Below are 26,388 nucleotides of genomic sequence, written 5' to 3'. Positions count from 1 at the left end.
GTGTCCCCAACTTCTCCACAGGGGAGGGGACAGTGGCCACAGGGACCCTCAGGGTGACACACGGGCTCAGTGTCCCCAACTTCTCCACAGGGGAGGGGACAATGGCCACAGGCACCCTCAGGGTGACACACGGGCTCAGTGTCCCCAACTTCTCCACAGGGGAGGGGACAGTGGCCACAGGGACCCTCAGGGTGACACACGGGCTCAGTGTCCCCAACTTCTCCACAGGGGAGGGGACAGTGGCCACAGGGACCCTCAGGGTGACACACAGGCTCAGTGTCCCCAACTTCTCCACAGGGGAGGGGACAATGGCCACAGGGACCCTCAGGGTGACACACAGGCTCAGTGTCCCCATCTCACCCTCAGCGGAGGGGACAGTGTCTGCAGGGACGCTGGGGGGGACACACGGGCTCCATGTCCCCAGCTTGTCCACAGGGGAGGGGACAGTGGCCACAGGGACCCTGGGGGGACACACAGGCTCTGTGTCCCCATCTCGCCCGCAGAGGAGGGGACAGTGGCCACAGGGACCCTCAGGGTGACACACAGGCTCAGTGTCCCCAACTTCTCCACAGGGGAGGGGACAGTGGCCACAGGGACCCTCAGGGTGACACAGGGGCTCCATGTCCCCATGTCACCCTCAGGGGAGGGGACAGTGGCGGCAGCACAGACACGACTGTCCCTGGAGCTGCGCGACTCCTTCGCCTTCCTGGACTGCCAGGAGCCCTGGCTGGATGGGGACACCGAGCCGGTGACACCGGCCCTGCCGCCGGCCGCCGGGGACACCAGGGACGAGGAGCTGTTGACGTGGTCCCTGCTGGACGCTGGGGACATTGGGGACACCGAGGACAGCAGGGATGCGTTCCTGGCCACGGAGGAGGGGATGGAGAGGGGGTTCATGAACGTGAGCAGCTGTCACTGTCCCCTTGCTTTGGGGACATGGAGGGAGGGAGGGTGGAGGGTCACGGTCACTGTCCCCAGCTGGGGACATGAGGGGACAGGGTGGGGATGAGGGAACAGGGATGGAGGGGACAGGGATGAGGGGACAGGGATGGAAGGGACAGGGTGGGGATGAGGGGATGGGGATGGAGGGGACAGGGTGGGGATGAGGGGATGGGGATGGAGGGGACAGGGATGAGGGGACGAGGATGGAGGGGACAGGGTGGGGATGAGGGGACGGGGATGGAGGGGACAGGGATGAGGGGACAGGGATGGAGGGGACAGGGTGGGGATGAGGGGACAGGGATGGAGGGGACAGGGTGGGGATGAGGGGACGGGGATGGAGGGGACAGGGATGAGGGGACAGGGATGGAGGGGACAGGGTGGGGATGAGGGGACGAGGATGGAGGGGACAGGGTGGGGATGAGGGGATGGGGATGGAGGGGACAGGGATGGAGGGGACAGGGAGGGGATGAGGGGACAGGGATGGACAGGATGGCAATGAACAGGACAGGGTAGGGATGAGGGGACAGGGATGAGGGGACAGGGATGGACAGGACAGGGATGAGGGGACAGGGATGGACAGGACAGGGATGGAGGGGACAGGGATGGAGGGGACAGGGTGGGGATGAGCGGATGGGGATGGAGGGGACAGGGATGGAGGGGACAGGGATGGACAGGACAGGGATGAGGGGGACAGGATAGAGCTGGGGGGTCCCCAGCATGGCCATCACCGTCCCGCTGTCCCTGTCCCCAGGCCGGGGAGCCCCCCAGCTACCTGTCCATCGAGGAGTGCATGGACGAGGAGATGTTCTTCATGGCGCCCAGCGGCTGGGACACCGAGGACAGCGCTGGGGACACCAAGGATGGCACCGAGGACAGCGCTGGGGACACGGAAGATGTTGCCAGGGACACCGACTCGGACGACATGTTCCTCAGCGCCCACGACGAGCTCAGCCCGCTGGTGCCACCGGAGCAGCCCCTGGGTTTGGGGACAATCCCAGAGCCCCTGTCCCAACCTGGTGCTGCTGTCCCCCAGGATGTGTCTCCAGAGCCCCGGGATGTGTCCCCAGCACCCCAGGACGTGTCCCCAGAGCCCCAGGACATGTCCCCAGAGCCCCAGGATGTGTCCCCAGAGCCCCAGGACATGTCCCCAGAGCCCCAGGACATGTCCCCAGTGCCACAAGAGGAGGATAGTGACAGGGTGCCAGCAGAGGGGGGGACACCAGGCACCGGGCAGGGGGGTGGCGGGGAGGGGACCACGGGTGGTGGCCCTGGGAGAACAGACGTTGAAGAGCATGGGGACACTGAAGAGGCTGGGGACATGGAGGAGGAATGGGACACTGAAGAGGATGGAGGTGGCTCCGGTCACCCCCCCATGGGGTCCCCTCCAGCCCCCGCGCCCCCCCAGGAGCCAGTGGAGCCCCCAGAGCACGGGTCTGGCTCCAGAGTTGTCCCCAAGTCTGTCCCTGGGTCTGTCCATGAGGTTGTTGATGGGTCTGTCCCTGGGTCTGTCCCCAGGTCCGTCCCTGGGTCTGTCTCCAGGTCTGTCCATGAGGTTGTTGATGGGTCTGTCCCTGGGTCTGTCCCCAAGGTTGTCCCCAAGTCTGTCCCTGGATTTGGCCCCGCATCTGTCCCCAGTTCTGTCCCCGGCTCTGTCCCCGAGCTTGTCCCCAGTTCCGTCCCTGGGTCTGTCCATAAGGTTGTCACTGGGTCTGTCCCCAGGGTTGTCCCCGAGTCTGTCCCTGGATTTGTCCCCACATCTGTCCCCAGCTCTATCCCTAGCTCTGTCCCAGCATCTGTCCCCAGTTCTGTCCCCAGCTCTGTCCCCGAGCTTGTCCCCAGTTCCGTCCCTGGGTCTGTCCATGAGGTTGTTGATGGGTCTGTCCCTGGGTCTGTCCCCAGGGTTGTCCCTGAGTCTGTCCCTGGATTTATCCCCGCATCTGTCCCCAGCTCTGTCCCCGAGCTTGTCCCCAGTTCCATCCCTGGGTCTGTCCCCGGGTCTGTCCATGAGGTTGTCGCTGGGTCCGTCCCCAAGGTTGTCCCCAAGTCTGTCCCTGCATCTGTCCCGGGGTCTGTCCCCGAGCTTGTCCCCAGCTCTGTCCCGAGGTCTGTCCCCGGATCTGTCCCAGAGCTCGTCCCCATGTCCGTCCCCCACCCAGATCACGCCGCCGCCCCCCCGGGCAGTCCGTGTCCCCCCGTCCCGGCGCTGCGTGGCGATGGCAGCGCCCCGGCCCGCCTGGCCGCGCGCAGGGTGCGGGTGCAGCACGTCCGCTCCGTGCCCGTCGTGCCCCCCAAGCCCCAGTTCGCCAGGACCCCCTGCGCCCCCCCCGCCGTGGACGCTGCCCCCGGGGCCGGGGCGCGACGGGCGGGTTGGCGGGAGAGCGGCGGCGGCTCCTTGGACGCGGCGTTGGCCGCCGAGCAGCCGGTGCCGGTGCCCGTGAGGAGGATCCAGACGTACGGGGGGGAGGAACCGGCGGCCGCCATGCCCCGGGTCCGGCCCTTCCACAGGGGCCCCCGGAGGCCGCGGCTGCTCAGCTGCGCTCAGCTGGGCACTGAGGGGACGACGGGCGAGCGCTGAGCCCTGGGGACGAGGGGTTGGTGACATTTGTGAGAGAACGGGGACAATAAAGGCAGTGGGCTTTGTCACTGAGGCCTCATTTCATGCAACATGGCGGCGCCCGGGGTGGCTTCACGGCGCCGGTGCTGCTGGGGGTTTCTGTGCAGCTCGCAGAGCGTGGCCAGGGTGGGGAGCAGAGCGGGGGGTCTCTCCCCCCGTGGCGGCGGTACTGGCGGGCCGGGATAGTTTACACGAGTGGGGTGCGAGGCGTGGGGAACGATGCCCGCCTCCAAGATGGCGCCGCCCTCACGCAAGATGGCGGCCGGGCGGAAGCGCCGCGCTTCGCCGTCTAAGATGGCGCCCGCGGGGGCCGGCACGCCCTGAGATGGCGCCGGCGGGGAGGGGCGGGGAGGCCGTGCCCGGCGTCAAGATGGCGGCGGTGGCGGCGCAGCTCTACGCGGCGCCCCTGCCCAAAGATGGCGGCGAAGGGGGCGGGTGCGCAAGGAGAGGGGGGGCAAACACCACCCGCTTCCGCCCGCACCCGCCATGGCGGCGCGGCGGCGCCGTGCGCATGTGCGGGGCTCCATGGCGAGACAAGGGGCCGAGCGCGCGCAGGGCGGCCCGGCGCGGCGAGGTAACGGCGGGGGGGGGGGGACACCGGACCGGGCGGGGGCGGCGGCGGCACCGGGCCGGACACGCACACCCCCCGCCCCGGCCCGCGGGCTCAGCGCCGGCCCCCGCCGCGGCCGCCGGGAGGTGCGGGCCCGGCCGCGGCCCCCGGGCCCAGCCGGCGGGGTGCGGGTCCCTCCTCCCGGGATCCGCCGCTTCCCCTCGGGTTTGTCACCCCCTTCCCGCGTTGGCACCGCCGCCCCCGCGCTGTCACCCTCGCACGGGGGGTTCACCGCAGCCTGACACCCCGTTCCGGGGGGACCGGAGCCGCTCGGGGGGGGACGCGGGGCCGTGGCCGGGGGTAACGCGGCGCTGAGCGCGGGTGGCGGTGTCCCCGGTGCACGGTCACCGTTTTGGGGTGACGCGGCCACCCCGGGGTCACCGGGGGGGTCTCTGGCACCAGCCGGCCCCCAAACCATCAGCCCCGGTGGCTTTGGGGACAGCTGTGTCACCCGGGATGTGGGAGCGGAACGGGGGGGACGCCCCGAAGCGGTGACCGCGGTGCTGTCGCGGCGCTGCCGGTGCGGCCGGCACCGGGTTTGGTGTCTCCGCGGTGGCTTCGTCCCCGTCACGGTGCCCCGGGGGTGGCCCCGGGTGTTGGTGACAGCGGGGAGTGTGTCACCCCCGGGGTGGCTGGAGAGGGGGAGGATGAAGGTGGGGAGGGGACAGTGAGGATGAGGAGGGGGGGGGGGGGGGAAGATGAGGAGGAGGATGAGGGGAGGAAGGGGATGAAGATGAGGATGGGGAGGGGACAATGAGGATGAGGAGGGGGGGAAGGGGGTGAGGAGGAGGATGAGGGGAGGAAGAGGATGAAGATGGGGAGGGGACAGTGAGGATGAGGAGGGGAGGAAGGAGGTGAGGAGGGGGGGAAGATGAGGAGGAGGAGGATGAGGGGAGGAAGGGGATGAGGATGAAGGTGGGGAGGGGACAATGAGGATGAGGAGGGGAGGAAGGAGGTGAGGAGGGGGAAGATGAGGAGGAGGATGAGGGGAGGAAGGGGATGAAGATGAGGATGGGGAGGGGACAATGAGGATGAGGAGGGGAGGAAGGAGGTGAGGAGGGGGGGAAGATGAGGAGGAGAATGAGGGGAGGAAGGGGATGAAGATGAGGATGGGGAGGGGTCAATGAGGATGAGGAGGGGAGAAAGGGGGGGAAGATGAGGAGGAGGCGGATGAGGGGAGGAAGGGGATGAGAGGAAGATGGTGAGGACGACGAGGGGAGGAAGATGGTGAGGAGGACGAGGATGAGAGGAAGATGATGGGGAGGAAGAGGATGAGAGGAAGATGATGGGGAGGACGAGGGGAGGAAGAGGATGAGGGGAGCAAGGCCACCGTCCTTCACCCCCCTTGTCCCCCCCAGGGCTGTGAAGGCCGAGGCTCCTCCGCGACGTCCCCGCTGATGCCCGAGGGAGCGGAGCGATGAAGGGGTGAGTGCGAGACCCCCCGAATTCTGCCCCCCCCCCAAACCCCGGGGTGCTGGTGACAGGGGGACATCCCGGGGGTCCCTGTCCCACCCTCACCCCCTCACCTGGCAGGCAGCAGAAAGCAGCCGAGACGGAAGAGGGGACGGTGCAGATCCAGGAAGGTGAGCGGGGACCCCGCGTTGGTTTTGGGGGGCGCTGGGGGGGGCTCTGGGTGCCTCCCATTGAGCCCCAGCGCTGGGTGCGCTCTGGCTGGGCTGACTCCATACCCTGTCCTTGTCCCCGAGTGAGGGGGACACAGCTCTGACCCAACCCCGGGGGACCCCTCCCCGTCACCATGTGTCCCCCCGTCCTCATCATGGTGTCCCCCCTCCCCATCGTGGCGTGTCCCCCTCCCCGTCATGGCGTGTCCCCCCCTCGCCTCAAGGTGCAGTGGCCACCGGGGAGGACCCCACCAGCATCGCCATTGCCAGCATCCAGTCGGCCACCACCTTCCCCGACCCCAACATCAAGTATGTCTTCCGCACAGAGAACGGCGGGACACAGGTACGGGGGGGTTCTGGGGGGCGTTTTGGGGCGGGGGGGGACACCACGGCGGGGGGTGACCAGAGCCACGTCCCTGTGCGCAGCTGATGTACCGCGTGATCCAAGTGGCAGACGGACAGCTGGACGGACAGACGGAGGGCGCGGGCGCCATCAGCGGTTACCCCGCCGCCCAGTCCATGACACAGGTGGGTGTTGGTGCCGTTTGGCGGCGCGGGGCCGTTCCTGCACCCCGTGCCACCGCCGTGTGTCCCCTGTGTCCCCCAGGCCGTCATTCAGGGCGCCTTCACCAGCGAGGACGCGGTGGAGACGGAGGCGGCGGCCACCGAGACCCACTACACCTATTTCCCCACCGCCGCCGTGGCCGACGCCGGCAGCTCCGCCAGCGCGGGGACCGCGGCCACCGCCGTCGTCACCACGCAGAGCTCGGAGGCACTTCTGGGGCAACCCACCCCCACGGGTATGGGGAGGACACTGCGGGGGAGGGGGGGGGTCACAACCCATGGGACCCCCAACTGCTCACAGCTCTGACCCCTTTTGTCACTTTGTGCCGTTCAGGGCAATTCTTCGTGATGATGTCGCCGCAGGAGGTGCTGCAGGGGGGGGCGCAAAGGTCCATCACGCCCCGTGCGCACCCCTACTCCCCGTGAGTGCCAAGCCCCCCCTGGTGTCCCCCGTGGCGCAAAGTGGGGGACGTCCCCTGTGCCATCGTGGGATCCCCACCGGTGTCACCGGGACTGACGCCATCGCTCTCCTCCCCCCAGGAAATCGGAGGCCCCACGGGCCACCCGGGACGAGAAGCGCCGGGCGCAGCACAATGAAGGTACCGGGGGGGGTCGCGGAGGGGTACAGGGTTGTCCCCGGTCACCGCGACTGTCCCCGGTGACCACGGTCAGGTCAAAAAATCACCCGCAACATCACAAAACTTGTCGGTCGAGGATCAAACCTCCTTTGGGGGAGCTGTAATTAGATGCAGATGAAGGGTTGTTCTGGGGGGTCCTGCCCACGGCGGGGGGGTCCTGCTAGGGGTCTCAGACACTGCTGACCCCCCCCGATGTGTCCCCCCACCAAAGTGGAGCGTCGGCGCCGGGACAAGATCAACAACTGGATCGTGCAGCTCTCCAAGATCATCCCCGACTGCTCCATGGAGAACACCAAGTCGGGGCAGGTGGGGACCCCCCAAATGGGGCGCAGGGGTGGCTCCCCGGTGTGTCCGTGCCCCCCCGTGACCCCCGTGTCCCCCCCCCCAACCCAGAGCAAGGGCGGCATCCTCTCCAAAGCCTGCGACTACATCCAGGAGCTGCGGCAGAGCAACCACCGCCTGTCCGAGGAGCTGCAGGGCCTGGACCAGCTGCAGATGGACAACGAGGTGCTGCGGCAGCAGGTGACGAACCGGGCTGGGGGGGTGCTCCCTGGGTGGGGGGGTGCGTGGGGGGGGGGGGTCACACTTGTTCTCACCCCCTTTTCCCCCCCTCCCCGTCACGGTGCCAGGTGGAGGATCTGAAGAACAAGAACCTGATCCTGCGGGCGCAGCTGCGCCAGCACGGCGTGGAGATCGTCATCAAGAACGACAGCCACTGACGGGGACAGGGGGACAGGGGGGGCCGGGGTGTGTCCCCCCCTTGCGCCGCACACCCCCCCCCCCCCCCCCGCAGCCAGCGCCACACCAGGACCCCCCCGTTTGGTTTGTGTCCCCCCCCCCTTCAACCCCTCACCCACCCTTTCCCCCCTTCCCCAACATGGGGTGTCACTGTGTCCCCCTCGTCTCTCTCACGTGTCCCCCCCCCTCTCCGCGCTTCGTGCACACGCTCTCGGCCAGGGGGGCGGCCCCCCAGCACTGCCTCGGCCCCCCCGCCTGCGCCCCCCGACCCGCGGGGACCCCACGGGACCCCCCGACCCGCGGGGACCCCACGCAGCCCCTCGCCCTCCCAATGGGGGTTCGGGGGTCCCGGGTGGGGGGGTGCAGCTCCCCGCTCCCCCCCCCTCGCTGCGGCTGGCCCGGCCCAGCACGGCCAGACTTTTTTTTTTTTTTTTAAAACTCTCTGAATTTAAGAAAAAAAAAAACCAAAAAAACAAACAAAAAAAAAAGCAAAAAAATAAATAAAAATAGTGATTTGTTTTTCCAGGTCCTACAGCTTCTTCCCCTCCTGCCCACCCCCCCTGCAGCCTCAGAGCAGCTTCCAGGGACCCTGTTCCTGCCTGAGCCCCCCCAGGATGGGACTTTGTGTCCCTGTGGTGTCACTGTTGTGGTGTCACTGTGTTGTGGTGTCACTGTGCCCTCATGGTCTGGCATTGCTGCACCATGGTGGCTCTGGGGGTGAACTGGGAGCAACTGGGGTGAACTGGGAGGCCTCTAGGACCCGAGGAGGCCGCAGGCCCCGTCGCTATGGCAACGCCCGGGCTCCCAGCCCGACGGCCGCCACGAGGGGCGCAAAGCGCGCCCATTGGCTAGAAGTTCAAGCGCCGTCTCTGATTGGCCGGGAGGCCTCTCCCTCTCCACACCTGTCTCCTGCGCGGCCCCTTCGCTCCAGCCAATCAAGCCGGAGCTGTGTGAGCCAAGACAGCCACTCACTGCAGAGGGGTGTGGTGTCTCCTTGGCGAGACAGCCGCTGCGGCCAATGGAGCCGAGGGAGGGGCGGGGTTTTCTAGCACCTGGCGGAGGGGCGTAGCCGGGTTGGCCCGGCCCCAAGCGGGGCGGTCCCGCTGGGCGGGGCCTACCTGGGCGGGACCGCACCTGGAGCGGGCGGGTCGCGCAGTGCGGCGGCGGCCATGGCGGGAGCGGCGCGGCGGGGCGGCCCCGGGGCCCGGGCTTGGACCCTGCGGCTGCTGCTCGCTGCGGCGGCCGGTGAGTCCCCGGGAAGGGCGGGATTGCGACCGGCCACGCGGTGCCCGAACAATGGCCCGTGCGTGGGCCGCCGCGGGCACCGGGGAAGCGGCGGGGGTTCCCCCGGGGTGGTGCCGGTGACCGGCGCTGTGCCGGTAACCGGGGCGTGGCGGTGTTACCGCCAGGGGTGGGGTTGGTGTCCCGGGACGGCGGCACGTTCCCGGTACCGGCGGCGGGTCCCCGGTGCCAGCGCCGCCCCCGGGGGTCCCTTGTGGGGGAGGTCACGGCGGGGCCCCGGTGCCGCCGCTCACCGCGATAACGGGCTATTAATAACCCGGCGGCGCCCGCCCGCCCGCACTGGGGAGCCCCGTTAGCAATGAACCGACATGCGGTCCCGTGGCCGCCCCCGGTTTACGGTTGTTTTTGTGGGTGCACAAGAGCTTCGCCACCCGGGTCTCGCCTCCGCAGCCCGGGCGGGGGTTGTGCCGGTGCCACCGAGCCCGTTACCGACTCCCGGTACCGGGGGGGATTCGGGGCACCGGGGGGAGGGACCGGGCGCGGGTTGCGGATCCAGCCGCACTTCCCGGGGCCGGAAACCGGGTGAGGCCAAAACATTCCGGCCGGGGCTGGCGGCTTTCCTGGGCCGGCCCCGTCCCGGTGTCCCCAGTGTCCCCGGTGTTCCCGGTGTCCCCGTCCCGCTGCCCCGGGGCCGCTGTCGGGCCGTGTCTCCCCCGCCCCGGGTTAATGAGTAGCCGGTGTTGCCGACGCTCCCAAAGGCCAAAGTGACGGTGGTGGCTTTCCTGTCCCCATTGTCACTTCCCTTGCATTGTGCTGGGACAATCCCGGGTTTGGGATTAACCCCATCCTGCCTGATTTCCACCCACAATGGGGACCCATGTGATGGTCCCTGGGGGCTGGGGGTGTCACCTCCATGGGGCTGGGGGTGTCGCTTCGCAGGGTCTGGGGGTGTCACCTCCATGGGGCTGGGGGTGTCACTTCGCAGGGTCTGGGGGTGTCACCTCCATGGGGCTGGGGGTGTCACCTCTATGGGGCTGGGGGTGTCACTTCGCAGGGTCTGGGGGTGTCACCTCCATGGGGCTGGGGGTGTCACTTCACAGGGTCTGGGGGTGTCACCTCTATGGGGCTGGGGGTGTCACCTCCATGGGGCTGGGGGTGTCACTTCACAGGGTCTGGGGGTGTCACCTCCATGGGGCTGGGGGTGTCACTTCACAGGGTCTGGGGGTGTCACCTCCATGGGTTTTGAGGTGTCACCTCCTGCTGCATCTGCCCCAAATCCCCCAAACCCTTGTCCCAGCCAGGGGGTCAGGGGGGTCCTGTCTGTCACAGTGTCACCAGCGCTGGGGAGCAGTGCCAGACCCTATGCCTGGGGACACCAGACACCCCGTTTCCCCCTCATTTCACCCCAAAATCGCTCTTTTCCGCTGACACCCGCCCAAGTTCCTCTCGGTGACGTTTCGGGGTGCAAATGCACGGGTGGCTTGGGGACGGGGCCACCACCCGGTCACCGGCCCCGGGGCCACGGTGACAACCCGTGGGGACGCGGGGGGTGTCACGTGCGCGGCGCGTTGCGAAACCGGGCGCTTTCGTGCGAAACCGGGAGGAACGGGGCAGGGCGGGGGGAACGTGACGGTGACGGTGGCGGGAGCGGCAGGACGGGATTTTCCGGCTCTCGCCGCCGTGACGCACCGCGCGGCACGAGTGTCACCCGTGCCCTGGGGACCGTCAGCTCGGGGCTCCCGCTGCCCCCCCCCCCCCCCACACCGGCGCCCCAAATCTTGTCACCGGCGTCTCTCACCGTGTCCTTTCCCCCCCGCAGTGGCCCTGGCAGGAGCTCAGGTCACCTCCGAGACCAAAGAAGTCCCTGAGCATGAGAGTGAGTGACTGTCCCCTGTCCCCCAGGGCTGCCAGTGGGGGGTCCCGCTTGGGGGTGTCCCCAACCACAGTGTCCCTGTCCCCACAGCCGCCAACATCCCCTGCTCAGCATTTAAGTCCAGCTGGGGCAACCCCCGCATCGAGTGGAAGTTCCAAAAAGGCTCCACGCTCGTGCTCTTCTACTACGGGGGGGAGCTGACAGGTACACCCCTCCCCATCCCCACGGTGTCCCCAGCGTGTCCCCAACATGTGCCAGCGCCACATCCCCTTGTCCCCGCAGAGCCGTACCGGGACCGGGTGACATTCTCACCCACCAGCATCCAGCTGAGCGTGGTGACACGCGAGGACACCGGCCGCTACATCTGCGAGGTGGTGGGGTCCGGCAGCCAGATCGCCAAGTCCGAGGTCAACCTCATCGTCCAAGGTGCGTCCCTCCTCGGGTGGCTTTGCCGTCCCCTCGCCTTGTCCCCATTGTCCCCGCCGCGGCGCGGGACGGTTGGTTGGATGGGGGGGGCTCACCGGCGCCCTGTCCCGCAGTGCCGCCGTCCACGCCGGTGGCCCATGTCCCCAGCTCGGCCACCATCGGCAGCCGCGCCGTCCTGCGCTGCAGCGAGACCGAGGGGTCCCCCCCGCCAACGTTCCGCTGGTACAAGGACGGGATGGTGATGCCTTCGGACCCCAAATCCAGCCCCACCTTCCGCAACTCGTCCTACAGCCTGGACTCTGCCACCGGAGAGCTGGTGAGCACCAGGGGGTGACATTGGGGGGACACCAACCTGGGGACCCCGCAACTTGCGCTCACCCCCCCTTCCCGCAGGTGTTCGAGCCCCTCAGCGCCTTTGACAGCGGGGAGTATCATTGCGAGGCCACCAACAACGTGGGGCCCCCCCAGAAATCCAGCGCCGTCCGCATGGAAGCAAGTAAGGGACGGGGGGGACAGCGGGTGACACGTGTGTCCCCTCGCTGTGGGGCTGCGCTGGGCTCTGCCCACCCGGGGCGGGTCACGTTTAGGTGACCCCTTGGCCCTCCCAAGTTAATTAACGGTGGTGTTAATTAGCTGTGACATTAACAAACCCTGCGCTGGTGCTTTGGGGGTGAGGGGGTTAAAGTGGGCACGCCCCCCCCCCTGAACTGGGACCCGCTTTGTTGCTGGGGGGCTGGCTCAGGCACCGGGGGTCCGTCCCCCCCCGGTGTTGTCCCCAATGTCCCCAGTGTCCCCCTTTTCCAGGCGAGGTCAATGTGGGTGGCATCGTGGCGGCGGTCGTGGTGCTGCTGATGGTGCTGGGCCTGGCGGCCTTTGGCATCTGGTTCGCCTACAGCCGCGGCTTCTTCAGCAGTGAGTGACCCCCCCAGACCCCCCCGGGACCCCCAAAACCCCCCACACCCCAAAAAAACCCCGTTTTGTTCCTTTTGTTTCAGAGAGAAAAGAGTAAGTGACACCATCGCGCTGCTGCCTCTTCCTCCTCCAGCGGGGACAGGGGGGCTTTGTCCCCCTCTGTGTCCCCCCCCCAGGCTGGGACGGTGCCTGGGGTGTCCCCAGGTGCTGGGTGGGGACATGGGGACAGTGTTTGCGTGTCCTGACGCTGTTGTTTTCCGCAGCACCGGCAGCAAGAAGGTGATTTACAGCCAACCCTCGCAGCGCAGCGACGTGAGTACGGGCTGGGACGGTGTCACCTCCCCGCGGTGTCACCTCCCCTTCCCCATGGATCCCAAAAGGGGTGACCCCAGTGTCCCCCTGGGCTGGCAGGTGCCACCCCATCCCCAGTGTCCCTTGTCCCCAATGTCCCTGTCCTGCTCTCCCAGGGGACAGTGGCACAGCCAACCCGTGTCCCCCATTAATGTCACCTTTGTCCCCGCAGGGCGAGTTCAAGCAGACGTCGTCCTTCCTGGTGTGACCCCCACCCCGTGTAAATGTCCCCAATTCTGTCCCCATTTCCCCCATTTTAACGATTATTTTTTTAAGTCTCAGCCGGTGCCTTCGCAGCCCCTCAGGGGTTTATTTTTAGGGGGGGGGTCTCATGTTCCCCCCCCGTCCTGTCCCCTCCCCAGCAGGACATGGGTTGTGACCCCGCGCTTGGGGACGTCACCATGTCCCCAAGTGGGGGGACAGGTCTTGGGGGGGGGGGCTGGTGTCACCCTACCCCCCTCCCCAGCCATGCTGGGTCCTACTGGTCCCAGTTGCCCCCCTGTACTGGGGGGGCAGCAGCTGCTGGAAATAAACCGTGTCCTTGTACTGAGCGGTGTCTGTTCCGGGGGGGGGGACACGGGTGGGGGACCCTGGGGACATGGGGGTGACACGCAGCCCCCCACGGTCAACATCACCTTTATTTAGTAGCCGCTTTACCTTTCCCCCCCCTAAATCAAAGACCCAGGATGGGGGGGTAGGACAGTCTGTGTGGGGAGGAAACGGCCCCCCCTGGTCTGTACATACGATTAGTGGTGCTATATATATATATATATATATATATATATAATGTATATGGGGTGTCGGCGCGGGGGGGCCGCGGTTAATTAGCAGAGCTCTACGTTAGCAGCAGCGATGGGGCCGGGGGGGCACCCGGCCCGGGGGGACACGGCGCCGCGTCCGATTATCGGTGACACCCTGGGGTGCGTCCCCAGCCCCAGCTCGTGTCCCCAACCCTGGGATGTGTCCCCAACCCTGACCTGGAGCAGGGGGGTCAGCGCAGGGGGGAGGGTCCGGCCTGGGGGGGTTTTGGGGGGCAAAATGGCCCAGGAGGGGATGGGATGGGATGGGATGGGGGGGGATGAGTCAGTGGCATCTCCAGGGCTGGTGGCATTAAGGGCTGGTGGCACCTCCAGGGCTGGTGGCACCTTAAGGACTTGTGACACCTCCCAGAGCTGGTGACATTAAGGGCTGGCGGCACCTGGGGGAGCTGGTGGCATCTTCAGCACTAGTGACACCTCCAGAGCTGGTGACATTAAGGGCTGGTGGCACCTGGGGGACTGGTGACACCTCCAGAGCTGGTGACACCTCCAGAGTTGGTGGCACTTCCAGAGCTGGTGGCATTAAGGGCTGGTGACACCTCCAGAGCTGGTGGCACGTCCAGGGCTGGCGGCACCTTCAGGGATGGTGACACCTTCAGGGCCGGTGTCATCTCTAGTGGCTAGTGGCACCTGGCGGGGGCTGGTGCCACCTCCAGAGCTGGTGGCATTAAGGGCTGGTGACACTTCCAGAGCTGGTGACACCTGGGGGGCTGGTGACACTAAGGGCTGGCCGCACCTCCAGGGCTGGTGACACCTCCAGGGCTGGTGGCATCTAGTGGCTAGTGGCACCTGGGGAGGGGCTGGTGCCACCTCCAGAGCTGGTGCCACCTCCAGAGCTGGTGGCATTAAGGGCTGGTGACACCTCCAGAGCTGGTGACACCTGGGGGGCTGGTGGCATTAAGAGCTGGCTGCACCTCCAGGGCTGGTGACACCTCCAGGGCTGGTGACACCTCCAGGGCTGGTGGCATCTAGTGGCTAGTGGCACCTGGGGGGGGGGGACTCGTGGCACCTCCGGGGCTGGTGACACCTCTGGGGCTGGTGACACCTCCGGGGCCATTGTCCCCTCTGTGCCCAGTGTCCCCCGTCCCGTCAGACGTTGCTGATGCGCACGCTCAGCGCCGTCCCCTCCCTGTCACCCGCCTCCCGCAGCGACTCCTCCAGCTTCACCTTCTCGGGGTCCCCGAGGCGGCCGCCCCCGCGTTGGGGACACGGCGCCGCCACCTGCACCACGCGGTCGAACAGGCTGAAATCGGCCACGTACTTGCCGCTGGCCGAGAGCGAGATGGCCGGGCTGAACTCGTAACCCCACAGGATCTCCTCGGGCAGGTAGGACGTGCGCACCTGGCACGTGGCGCTGGTGGACTCCACCGTGCCGCTCAGGATCACCACCAGCTCGAAGTCCCCGTCCCCCGCGCGAAGGGCCACGTCGCGGAACGGGCTGGCGTCGTCCAGCACGTGGTAGAAGGTGAGGGGCAGGATGAGGAAGGGGCTGTCGGAGGACGTGTCCACCTGGAAGTCCACGTTGAGTTGGTTGAGCCGCAGGTTCTCGCCTTCCTTGGTGAGGTGGGGCCGTAGGAGCTTCCCGGTGACCTGGCAGCCGATGAGGAGGCTCTTGCGCATGTTGGCCACGCGCACCATCAAGCAGGTCTTGCCCTCGTGTTGGGCCACCACGGCGTTCTGGCTGAACTTGATGGTCTCGGCGCGTTTCTTAGGCCGGGCGATCTTAGCCAAGAAGGTGCCGGTGATGAAGATCTCCAGGATGGTGGTGAGGACCAGCTGGGCGATGAGCAGCACGATGGCCAATGGGCACTCCTCGCTGATGTAGCGGAAGCCGTAGCCGATGGTGGTCTGGGACTCCAAGGAGAAGAGGAAGGCTCCGGTGAGCGTGTGCACCTGCATCACGCACGGCGTGTGGTTGGCCGGCGGCTCGAACTCCAGCAGGTCCCCGTGGGCCACGGCCACCAGGTACCAGACGACGCCGAAGGCGAACCAGGTGCCGGCGAAGGTGGCGGAGAAGAGGAGCAGCTTGTAGCGCCACTGCATGTCGATGAAGGTGGTCCAGAGGTCCTTGAGGTAGAGGAAGCGCTTGTCGGCGATGTGCTCCATGCGCACGTTGCTGCGCCCGTCCTTGGTGAGCACCCGGCGCCGGCGCAGCCCCATCAGCGGGCGGCCCTCGGTCTGCGTGGTCTGGCTGTAGTAAACCTTGGTGGCCGACGTCATCTGGGGATGAGGGGACAAGGGGGGTCAGGAGGGGACAAGGGGGGTCAGGAGGTGATGGGGGGAGTGTTGGGTAAGGGGGTGGAGGGAAGAAGGGAGACCGACAGATGGAGATGGACGGGTGGGTGATGGATGGAGAAGAGGAAGAAGAAGGTGGGGAAGATGGATGGATGGACGGAGAACACGTACAGATGGATGATGAATGGATGAAGAGGAGGAAGAAGATGGATTGATGAATGGATGGAGAAGATGGAGAAGTGGATGATGGATGGAGAGGAGGGAGGGAGAAGATGGATGGATGAAGGGGATGGATGGATGAAGGGGATGGATGGATGAAGGGGATGGATGGATGAAGGGGGAAGGAGAAGATGGAGAAGAGGATGGATGGATGAAAATAGAGAAAGAAAATGGAGAAGGCGGATGAATGAATGGATGGAGAAGATGGATGATGGATGACGGATGGAGAAGAAGGAAGGAGAAGAGGGATGGATGGAGGATACAGATGGACAGAAGGATGGACAGTCATAAAGGAGCAACGGGTGAGAATACAGATGGTGACAGATGGACAGAAGGAGAGGACGGATGTCCCCTCTGTCCCCTGGCAGCCCTCCCATCCTGTGGAGGGGACCCAGGTGTCCTGGCCGGGCAGGAGGAAGAGGAAGGGGGATGAATGGGAGGTGATGGGGACAAAGGGCTGGTGGCGGCGCCAGGCGCGTTTCCGTCTCCGTCCCTGTCCCCGTCCCTGTCCCCTGCCAGCCCCGGCGGCACAGAAAGGCCCTTTCAGCCCCCGCCAGCCTTTGGCCCCACCGCGGTTTCCGCCACGGCAGCGTGCCGGGGACACGGTGGCACCCTGGGGGGTCTCCTTGGAGCCCGGTGTCCCTGCCCTTGCCAAAGCCGGGGGAACGTGGGTGGCACCGCCAACATCCCGCCTGTGCCACGTCCCCTCCTGGTGAAATGCCCTGAGGAGGGGACAGTGACACCGGGGACACGGACCTGCCACATCCCAGCTGAGCTGCTGGGGGTCCCCAGAGCCACCATGTGTCCCCAGAGCCACCATGTGTCCCCAGAGCTCTCCCAACACCAAGCAGCAACGGGCACCAGCGTGTCACCGGGGGACAGTGGCCCCTGCACCCCCAAGGTCCTTCTGCTCCTCTGGGCCTCCTTAGTCCCCTTTCCCAGGGTCTCCACCCCCTCCTCATTTTTGGGGTCACTGCACCCCATAATGTCCCCCTCGGGGGCTGCGTGCCCCTGTGCCCTTCCCATGCAGGGACACGGGTTGTGACAAGCCAGCGCTTGTTCCCGGCGCGGGGACGGTGCCCGCGGGCACAACCGGTTACCCATTAACCCCCCTCACCCCCCGTGCCTCAGTTTCCCCGCAGGGGGCACTGGATGCAAACGGGGGCGCCTGTCCCCGCCTGGGGGGTCTGGGGTGGGACAGGGGGGACACAGGGACACGTCCCCCCCCATCCCGTCCCGCTGGCACCACCAGCGCGGGCGCCGTGCCCGTGGCTGCGCCGTGCCAGCCATGGCCGGGCTCCCCGCCAGGGCGTCCCCCCCACCTCGAAACTGGGGCGCCAGCCTCCCCATACTGGTGCCAACTGGGAAATGGTGTGTGTGTGTTGGGGGGGGGGGTGTGCGACCCCATCCCCACAGTGGGTCGGGGTCTCGGGGGGATGGCGCCGTGGGGCAGGTCCCGTGGGGCTGGGGGTGCGGGGCGGGCGCGCGGGGTGGCGGGGGGGGCGGGACAGGGACAGTGGGGCCATTGTCAGAGGCCTCAATGGAGCTGGCGGGGCACAATGGCGCTTTGAGGAGGCCCCTCGTTAGCATGCAGGGCCCCGCGCCCGCCGCCAGCGCAGCCCCCAATGGGGGTCCCCCCGCCACCCACCCCCCGGACGCCTGGGTCCCCCCCCACCAGACCCACTTTGTACCCCCCCTGTACCCCCCGATTTGTGCCAAAGCGGTTTGAGCCCAAATGCGGGGCTGGTGCCCCCAGGGGATGAATGTCCCCATGTCCCTGTGCCCTTCACGCTGCCACCCACAGCCGGGAAACGCCGGGGGGCAGGAGCTGCCACCCCCCCGGCCATGAGGGCAATGGGGACCCCCCTGTCCCCCCCAGCAGCACCCGCGGCACAACAAAATGACCATTTTTGTGTATTCCGCCCCAGCGCTGCCCAACCCTCATCAGCCAAAGCTGCAGATTGGGGGGAAAAATAGCCAATTTGGGCCCTTTTTTTGAACACGTCCCATGGGGCCATAGGCTACTGTGGCCACCGGAGAAGCCACCGTGGCACCGGTAACCACCGGCCCCGCAACCGGCCCCGTTAACCCAGAGCCTCATTAACCCCCAGCCCCATTAACCTGCAGCCCAGGGAGTTCAGAGCCTGGTTAACCCACACCAGGGATAACCCACAGCCCAGTTAACCCACACCAGGGATAACCCACAGCCTGGTTAACCCACACCAGGGATAACCCACAGCCTGGTTAACCCACACCATGGGTAACCCACAGACAGGTTACCCTGCAGCTGGGATAACCTGCACCCCAGGTAACCCACAATTGGGATAACCCACAGCCCAGATAAATCACACCTGGGATAACCCACAGCCCAGATATCCCACATCTGGGATAAGCCACACTGAGGATAAGCCACACCTGGGATAAACCACACCTGGGATAAACCACTGCCCAGCGTGGCTAATCTGTGACCCTGCTAATCCACAACCTGGTTAATCTGGTGTGACTAACCCGTATCCCGGTTAACCCACAGCCCAGCCAGTGCCACCAGTGCTTGGTGGGACCCACTTGCCCACTGTGGGGACCCGGGAGGTGACAGGGACACTCCAACCCCCTCCACCCAAATGCCTTTGAAATGCTCCATCCTTGGGGACCTGAGCCCCCCATGGGGGACACCCACAGGGAGCAAGGGGGACATGTGACATGGGGACACAGGGACGTGGGGATATGTAACATGGGGATACGTGACATGGGGACTTGGGGATATGGGGGCAGAGAGATGCAGGGACATGAGGATGTGCAGAATGGGGATACGGGGTGACAGGAGGACATGGTGTACAGGAGGACTTGGGGACACAGGGACGTGGGGACACAGGGACATGTTGTGGAAGTATATGGGGCTGTGGGGACACGGGGTTATGGGGTCACGGGAATGTGGGGGACACAGGGTTACAGGGTCCCAGTACCAGGAGCCATGGGGCTGCAGGGACCTGGGGACTGATCCCACTCCGGCAGGTGCCCCAGAGGGGACGGGGATGGACGGGGACCCCCGGTGCCCCCCCCTCGCCCTTACCTTGCTCGGGGAGGACCCGGGGTCCCGGTCCCGGCTGGCTCAGCCCCGCCGCCGCCTCCCCATGGGCTTTATGGCTCGGCGGGGCCGGCGGCGGCGGGACGGGCCGGGCCCCCCCGCTGCCCCCCCCGGCCCGGGCCGCCTCGCCGGGCCCGGCCGGCACCGATTGGCGGGGCCGGGGAGGGGGCCCGGGTCGGGGAGGAGCCGCCGGGGGCGGGACGGGGGTTAATGGGGTGGAAAACGAGCCGGTCCGCACCGGGTCACGTTACCGGCCACGGGGGGGGGGCGGGGGAGGCCGGGGGACCCCGCCCGTAGCCACCGGCACCGGGGAGGGGCCGGGCGGGGTCTCCCGGGCTCCGGTACCGGGCAGAGCCCCCCCGGTCACCGCAGCCCCTCCCCGGCTGCATCCCACCCCCCGAGCATCCTTATGGGGACAACGCCACCCACACACGCACAGTGACCCCCCCAGCATCCCTGTGGGGACAACGACAGCTCCGGCGCTGCCGCTTGGCCGTGGGGGTCCGTGGGGCCGGGGGGGCCGTGGGGCCTGGGGGGTCCGTGGCAGCGCGGGGCGCGGCTCCGGGCCCCCCCGCACAAGGCCCCGCTGTTCCGGGGCCGGTTCCCCGGGGCCGAGGGACAAAGCGCCTTTGTCCGCCCGGGGGGGGCCGGGGCTGCGCGGGGGCTCCCGGAGGCGGCACCGGGGGAGGGTCTGGAAAGGATGGAGGGTGGCTAGTGACCACCGAGCCCGGGCTAGTGAGGGGAGGGGCTAGTGAGGGGGGCACTTGGCTAGTGAGGGGGGCCTTGGGCTAGTGAGGAGGGAACAGGGCTAATGAGGGGGTCTGGGCTAGTGAAGAGAACATTGGCAAATGAGAGGGACCTAGGCTAGTGAGGGGTGTCTGGGCTAGCGAAGGGGGGCATTGGGCAAGTGGGAGGGGTCTCTCGGACTGAGCGAGGCAGTCGTGGCCACCTGTGCATTGCCTGGGCCAGCGGGGAGGGTGGGACCTCGCGTGTCCCCCCCGCACCGTGCTCAGTGTCACACGCGTGTGCACATCCCGCCCCCACCCCGATGTGCCCCGTGTCACCCCCCCCGCGCTGCGCCCCGCGCGTGTGTCCCCCCAGTCCTGTCCCCCGTGACCCTCCCGGGTGTCCCCAGGTGTTCGCCCCCCCGCCGCGTCCCGCACACGCGTGTGCGAAGCCCCGTCCCACGCGTGCTGTCCCACGCGTGTGCACCGCGCCGGCGGGGGGTCACTTGTGAGGGTCCGGGGGGGTGGGGGGGTCACGGGTGGGGGGCCCGGGGGCGGGCGGCCCGGGGGGGCGGGCGCTGGTCGGTATTTTTAGCCGCGCGCTCCCGGGGCGCAGCCGTTGCCGGGGAACGGCGGGAGCGCAGCCAAGGGAACGGCGGGGGGGGGGAAAACAGGAACGGGAACGGGGGGGCTGCTCCGGGACCAGGACCGGCACCGGCAGCGGGTCCGACACCGGCAGCGGGCCCGGGAGCGATCGGTGCGGCCCCGCTGCGCCCCCCGCGCCATGTGCGCAGCGCACCGGGGCTGCGCGGCCCGGCGGGAGCGGCGGCCGCGGGGGGAGCGGTGAGTGCGGGGCCGGGGGGGGGGACACGACACAGCCCGTGGGGGGGTCCTACTGCTTCCCCTGCGCCCCACAGCCCCCTGCACCCCCCGCCGCCGCAGCGCACGGGGGGGCACCGGGGACCCCCCTCCACGGGTGGGGGTGCTGGGGGCCCGGCCTGCGTGGAGGGCCCCCCCTACTACAGCACAGAGCGCGGAGGGTGCGCCCCCCTCCTTCCCCGCGTCCGTTCGGTCCCACGAACCCGGGTGGGAGTGGGGGTGGTCCTCCACGGTGGGGGGGGCACAAGACCCCCAGGCCGGGCGAGAGGGGGGGATAGAGGTGAAGGGGGTGGGTGTGCACACGTGGGTGTGTGCAAGGGGGGGGCTGTGCATGCAAGGTGTGCACACGTGTGTGCAGGTGTGTACAGGTGCGTGCACACGCGTGGGCTCAGCACCCCCGCGTGCTCCTCTGCCTTATTTTGCCCCCCCCTCCCCAATTCACCAGCACAGCTCCCCCCCACGCACCAGCCGGTGCCACCATCCCCTCCCAGTCCCCCCAGTTTACAGGGGGCGAGCGGCACCGTTAACCCTCTCCTCGCCCCACAGGCGCTGAGGGGTGATGGCGCAAGACAACGCCGCCTTCTGTGGGGTCCCCGAGGGGCTCCCGGGGGACACCAAGCCCCCCTTGGTCCCTCCCAAGCGTCGGGGGGCCAGCGCCCGCAAGCGCCAACGTTACGTGGAGAAAGACGGGAAGTGCAACGTGCAACACGGGAACGTGCGGGAGACTTACCGCTACCTCACCGACATCTTCACCACGCTGGTGGACCTCAAGTGGCGCTTCAGCCTCCTCGTCTTCATCCTGGCCTATGCCGTCACCTGGCTCTTCTTCGGCCTCATCTGGTGGTTCATCGCCTACTGCCGGGGGGACCTGGAGCACCTGGAGGACCACGCTTGGACGCCTTGCGTCAACAACCTCAACGGCTTCGTCTCCGCCTTCCTCTTCTCCATTGAGACGGAGACCACCATCGGCTACGGCCACCGCGTCATCACCGACAAGTGTCCCGAGGGCATCGTGTTGCTGCTCCTCCAGGCCATCTTGGGCTCCATGGTCAATGCCTTCATGGTGGGCTGTATGTTTGTGAAGATCTCCCAACCCAACAAGCGCGCCGAGACCTTGGTGTTCTCGTCCCACGCTGTGGTCTCTCTGCGGGACGACCGGCTCTGCCTGATGTTCCGCGTGGGCGACCTGCGGGACTCGCACATTGTGGAGGCGTCCATCCGCGCCAAGCTCATCAAGTCCAAGCAGACGCAAGAGGGCGAGTTCATCCCCCTGGACCAGACCGACCTGAGCGTGGGCTTCGAGACGGGTGACGACCGGCTCTTCCTCGTCTCGCCCCTCATCATCAGCCACGAGATCGACGAGCGCAGCCCCTTCTGGGACGTCTCACGGCACCAGCTGGAGAAGGACGATTTCGAGATCGTCGTCATCCTCGAGGGGATGGTGGAGGCCACAGGTAACGGGGATGCCGGTGGTGGTTTGGGGGGTGGGATGTGCTTGGGGACATCTTATCTCCACGGGGATGCTTCACCTTCACAGGGGACATCTCACCTGCATGGGGACATCTCAACCCTGGGTGTTCCTGCCCCGTCCTACAGGGAGGTGACCCCAAATTCCCCCTCCCCCCCAAGCTCAGCCTGGGTCCCCCCCACCAGAACAAGCCCATTGCATGGGGTGCAGCCTTCACCAGGAGCGTGGGGAGGGGGTCCCAATGACAGTGACAGCCCCTGATGTCCTAGTCCGTCCCCTGCTCACTGGGGTGTCTCATGCAACTGGGTGCTGTACAGATCCCCCAGCCAGGACTGGGGTGCCCCTGTGCACAGGGGTGCAGTCCAGCCCCCCCCAACCAGGAGCAGGGCACCCCATGCAGTGGGTGCTGCAGATTTTGGGGTGCCCCACACAATAGGTGCAGCACAGTTTGGGGTCCTGCATGCACTGGGTGCTTCAGATATTGGGGTGCCCCACACAACAGGTGCAGCACAGATTGGGGTGCAGATATTGGGGTTCCCCACACAACGGGTGCAGCACAGATTGGGGTGAAGATATTGGGGTGCCCCACACAAGGGGTGCAGCACAGATTGGGGTCCTGCATGCAGTGGGTGTTTCAGATATTGGGGTGCCCCACACAATGGGTGCAGTACAGAATGGGGTCCTGCATGCACCAGGTGCTGCAGATATTGGGGTGCCCCACACAATGGGTGCAGCACAGATTGAGGTCCTGCATGCAGTGGGTGCTTCAGATATTGGGGTGCCCCACACAGGGAGTGCAGCACAGATTGGGGTCCTGCGTGCACTGGCTGCTGCAGATATTGGGGTGCCCCACACAATGGGTGCAGCACAGATTGGGGTGCAGATATTAGGGTGCCCCACACAGTGAGTGCAGCACAGATTGAGGTCCTGCATGCACTGGGTGCTGCAGATATTGGGGTGCCCCACACAATGGGTGCAGTACAGAATGGGGTCCTGCATGCAGTGGGTGCTGCAGATATTGGGGTGCCCCACACAGTGAGTGCAGCACAGATTGGGGTCCTGCATGCACTGGGTGCTGCAGATATTGGGGTGCCCCACACCACGGGTGCATCACAGCCCCCTCCACCCACCCCATTACCACGGGTCACCCCGCCACGTCCCCACGTCCCCGGGCCGGGTGTCACGGGCTGTCCCGGGCTGTCCCCCCGCGCAGGGATGACGTGCCAGGCCCGCAGCTCGTACCTGGCGGACGAGGTGCTGTGGGGCCACCGTTTCACGCCGCTGCTCAGCCTGGAGGAAGGGTTCTACGAGGTGGACTACGGGGGGTTCCACCACACCGTGCCGGTGCCCACCCCCGCCTGCAGCGCCCGCCAACTGGCGGCCGCCGCCGCCCGCCGGGACGCGCATCTCTACTGGTCCATCCCCAGCCGCCTGGACCAGCCGCTGGAGGAGGCGGCGGGGGGGGAGCCGCCCGGTACCCCCCGCCAACGCAACGGCAGCCTGGCCAGCCCCGAGGGGCGGTGATGGGCGCTGGGGTGCTGGGCGCCCCGCTGCTCCCCGTTTGCTGTTAATAAATACATACACTCCCCCCCCCCCCCCACCCCGCACAGTGATGGTTGGGTGCTGAATAGGGAGATGCGGGGGGGGGTGGGGCAGGGCGGTGAACCCATTTGGGAATTTGGGGTTCAGGGGGGTTGCCACCGGGCAGGGATTAGTGCCCTCCACCCCACGGTAATGGGGGGGGGGGGTGTCAACCTGTGGGACATCGCTCCCCGCCCCCGCGGCATCCCCGCTGTCCCCCCGCGGACCCCGCAGCAGCGGAGGGGGCGGGGGTTAGAGAAATGGGCGGTGCTTAGAGAAGTGGGCGGAGCCAAGCAGACCTTGATGCATCGGGAAGCCACGCCCACTCCTCCGCCCGCCGCCCCGCCCATTGCCCCACTCTTCACCCCGCCCACTTCTCCTCCCGTCGCCCCGCCCACCACCCCACCCTTTGCCCCGCCCAGCCCCGCCCACGCCGCGGGTGGAGCAGCCGGGGGGGGCAGGAGCTGCACCCCCTCATAGCCACGTGTGGGTTCGGGGGACATCGGGGCGGTCCTCACGCGTGTGCGCACACACGGCTGGACCGGAGAGGGGTTGATGTGTGCGCACACGCGTGAGCAGCGGGGGGAGCGACACGGCCACTCTGCCGTGTCCCCCCAACCGGCTGCCGCATTCCTGCCGCCCACGGGCAGCAGCTGCGCGGGCCGGGGGCACGATCCTGGCACGGGCAGGGGCACACGCGTGTGCAGGATAACCCCCAGTCCCGCGGGGACACGCGTCACGCTGCCACTTTCGGCAGGGAACTGGGGCAACTGGGAGGACTGGGCTGCCCCGGGCAGCGGGGTGGGGGCCGGACGCCTGGGTCCCCCGTGGGGCCGGACGCCTGGGTCCCCGGTGGGGGCCGGGGTGGGGTCGCAGCACGTGGCGCCTGTGTCCGCGTCATCTGTTTGCTCAGCTTGGGGACAGCGGGAGGGGGACAGCAGGGGACACAGGCTGGGTAAACACCCCCCCCTGCAACTGGCCTCGATGTGCCCGGCCCCAACTGGGATGGAGTGGGGGGACTGGGATGGACTGGGGGGACTGTGGGTGCTGGGGAATACTGGGATGGAGTGGAGGAGCTGGGATGGACTGTGGGGACTGTGGGTGCTGGGGAATATTGGGATGGATTGGGGGAACTGGGAGGACTGGGAGAGATTGGGATGGACTGGGGGGACTGTGGGTGCTGGGGAATACTGGGATGGACTGGGGGGACTGGGATGGACTGGGGGGACTGTGGGTGCTGGGAAATACTGGGATGGAGTGGGGGAGCTGGGATGGACTGTGGGTGCTGGGGAATATTGGGATGGACTGGGGCAACTGGGAGGACTGGGAGGGACTGTGATGAACTTGGGGGACTGTGGGTGCTGGGGAATACTGGGGGAACTGGGAGGGACTGGGATGGACTGGGGTGCACTGAGATTGTGAGTTGCTGGGGCAGTTGAGGGGAGACTGGGAGAGACTGGGGCATACTGGGAGAGACTGGGGCATACTGGGAGAGACTGGGGATGAACGGGGAGGTGCTGGGGAAGGTGGGAAGCATTGGCAGGTTTGAGGGGGAACTGGGGCAGGCTGGGAGATACTGGGACAGATGGGTCGCTGGCACAGACTGGGAAGTCTGGTCCAGACTGGGGATACTGGGCTGCACTGGGAGCTCCAGGCTGGACCTGGGAAGCGGTGCAGCAGAGCGGGGATGCTGGGCACACTGGTGGCACTGGTGCAGACTGGTGGCACTGGTGCAGACTGGTGGCACTGGTGCAGGGGGCTGTGGGCCCCACGGCCGTGCCCCCCCCATGCCCTTGAGCTGCCCTTGACGGTTGCCATGGCGACTAAGCCGGACCTTGGGGGGTTTTGGGGGGGGTGGAACAGGGAGGGAGCTGCACTGGGAAGGGACCTTGGAGCGGGACTGGGGGCACTGGGGCTGGGAGGGGGGACACGGGGGGTGTCGGGATGTGACACTGGGCACAGCCCTGGCACAGCTGGTCCCTGGGGACAACCGTGTGTCCCCAGGCACAACCCCAGGGCTTTGGGAACAGTCGGTCCCCAGGCACAACCGTGTCCCCAGCACAGTCACCATAATCACAGTCGGTCCCCAGGGCACAACGGTGTCCCCAACACAGCCACCGCAGGCACAACCGTGTGCCCACGCACAACCGTGTCCCCAGCACAGCCACCACAGACACAACCGTATCCCCAGCACAGCCAGTCGCCAGGAACAGTCAGTTCCTTGGGCACAGTTGTCCCTGGGCACAGTGTCCGCCCCCGGCACAGTGTCCCCCCCCGGCACAGTGTCCCCTCCTGGCCCTGGCCTTTCCCCAGCTAATTTTAGCCACCCCGCGTTCCCGGTGGCCCCAGCGTCCCCAGCTGCGAGAATTGGTGACACGCTGGGGTGGGGATCAACCCCCCCGCCGCGCCCCACAAACTTCCCCCCCCGGCTGGTGTCACCCCCTGCGCTGAGGGGGCTGCAGGGAGGGACGCAGGTGTCCTGTCCCCCCCTCCGGCGAGCTGGGGGGTCAGTGTGGGGGGCCCGGATGCCTGGGTCCCCTGACACCTCCCCTCAGCTTTGGGTCAGCGCGGGGGGGGGTCAGGAGAGGGCACCCCCCCCATCCCATCCCGCCCGAACACCTGGGTTCCCAGCGCTCGGCCAGGACCCCCCACCGCCCCGGACGCCTGGGTCCCACGGCTGCCTTCAGTGCGGGGGGGCTGGGAGCGGGGGGGAGCCCGGAGACCCCCAGCACGGGCCGGGGGAGGCGGGAGGAGCCCCCCCCCCCGGCCCATAACGAGGGGGAGCGGAGAGGGGAGGGGGTTCGGGCGGGGGGTCCGTGTTCGGCCAGGAGGGCCTGGGGGATGGA

General features: G+C 67.4%; 5 protein-coding genes across 23 annotated transcripts in view; 4 read left to right on the top strand and 1 right to left on the bottom strand.

Moving 5' to 3' along the window:
* Window positions 1–3,585, top strand: part of ARHGAP30 (Rho GTPase activating protein 30) — a 12,773-nt gene extending 9,188 nt beyond the window's left edge. For 2 of the 3 annotated variants that reach the window (XM_065042960.1, XM_065042959.1), the window contains exons 11-12: window positions 573–901; window positions 1,694–3,585. In XM_065042960.1, coding sequence (XP_064899032.1) covers window positions 573–901; window positions 1,694–3,517 — 2,153 coding nt within the window. In that variant the 3' untranslated portion in view covers window positions 3,518–3,585. The remainder of the gene's footprint in view (window positions 1–572; window positions 902–1,693) is intronic. The other variant, XM_065042961.1, reaches the window with a different exon arrangement.
* Window positions 3,586–4,005: 420 nt separating this feature from the next.
* Window positions 4,006–8,250, top strand: USF1 (upstream transcription factor 1). Of its 2 annotated transcripts, none has more exons than XM_065043149.1 (11): window positions 4,006–4,130; window positions 5,525–5,591; window positions 5,700–5,749; window positions 6,019–6,131; window positions 6,215–6,316; window positions 6,396–6,588; window positions 6,687–6,774; window positions 6,893–6,951; window positions 7,202–7,296; window positions 7,384–7,512; window positions 7,620–8,250. In XM_065043149.1, exons 2-11 carry the CDS (start codon window positions 5,584–5,586, stop codon window positions 7,707–7,709), a joined length of 927 nt encoding a protein of 308 aa, XP_064899221.1. In that variant the 5' UTR covers window positions 4,006–4,130; window positions 5,525–5,583; the 3' UTR covers window positions 7,710–8,250. The 2 variants fall into 2 exon arrangements, with proteins under 2 accessions (XP_064899221.1, XP_064899220.1); XM_065043148.1 differs by having other exon boundaries at window positions 6,013–6,131.
* Window positions 8,251–8,817: 567 nt separating this feature from the next.
* Window positions 8,818–13,078, top strand: F11R (F11 receptor). Its single transcript, XM_065043195.1, has 10 exons — window positions 8,818–8,973; window positions 10,790–10,846; window positions 10,934–11,047; window positions 11,126–11,269; window positions 11,383–11,585; window positions 11,663–11,765; window positions 12,074–12,178; window positions 12,265–12,274; window positions 12,445–12,493; window positions 12,705–13,078. The coding sequence occupies exons 1-10, from the start codon at window positions 8,898–8,900 to the stop codon at window positions 12,738–12,740; spliced, it is 897 nt and encodes a 298-aa protein (XP_064899267.1). The 5' UTR covers window positions 8,818–8,897; the 3' UTR covers window positions 12,741–13,078.
* A 74-nt stretch (window positions 13,079–13,152) lies between these two features.
* Window positions 13,153–19,046, bottom strand: KCNJ10 (potassium inwardly rectifying channel subfamily J member 10). 15 transcript variants are annotated; one of them, XR_010468387.1, is made up of 4 exons: window positions 18,875–19,046; window positions 14,001–15,570; window positions 13,802–13,837; window positions 13,153–13,730 (listed from the first exon to the last, which is right to left on the bottom strand). XR_010468387.1 is itself a non-coding variant. In XM_005516076.4 (2 exons), exon 2 carries the CDS (start codon window positions 15,568–15,570, stop codon window positions 14,440–14,442), a length of 1,131 nt encoding a protein of 376 aa, XP_005516133.2. In that variant the 5' UTR covers window positions 18,875–19,046; the 3' UTR covers window positions 13,153–14,439. The 15 variants fall into 15 exon arrangements, 1 of the variants encoding a protein (XP_005516133.2); XR_010468388.1 differs by having other exon boundaries at window positions 13,802–13,819; XR_010468389.1 differs by having other exon boundaries at window positions 14,071–15,570.
* A 1,158-nt stretch (window positions 19,047–20,204) lies between these two features.
* KCNJ9 (potassium inwardly rectifying channel subfamily J member 9) lies at window positions 20,205–23,553 on the top strand. Of its 2 annotated transcripts, none has more exons than XM_065043089.1 (3): window positions 20,205–20,457; window positions 21,040–21,947; window positions 22,031–23,168. In XM_065043089.1, exons 2-3 carry the CDS (start codon window positions 21,053–21,055, stop codon window positions 22,204–22,206), a joined length of 1,071 nt encoding a protein of 356 aa, XP_064899161.1. In that variant the 5' UTR covers window positions 20,205–20,457; window positions 21,040–21,052; the 3' UTR covers window positions 22,207–23,168. The 2 variants fall into 2 exon arrangements, with proteins under 2 accessions (XP_064899161.1, XP_064899160.1); XM_065043088.1 differs by lacking the exon at window positions 22,031–23,168 and adding an exon at window positions 23,175–23,553 and having other exon boundaries at window positions 20,209–20,457.
* The last annotated feature ends 2,835 nt before the right edge of the window (window positions 23,554–26,388 follow it).

This window comes from Columba livia, chromosome 28 (assembly GCF_036013475.1).
Source record: "Columba livia isolate bColLiv1 breed racing homer chromosome 28, bColLiv1.pat.W.v2, whole genome shotgun sequence".
NCBI lineage: Eukaryota > Metazoa > Chordata > Aves > Columbiformes > Columbidae > Columba > Columba livia.
Note: the sequence above shows the minus strand (reverse complement) of the source record. Positions and strands in the feature narration are given on the sequence as shown.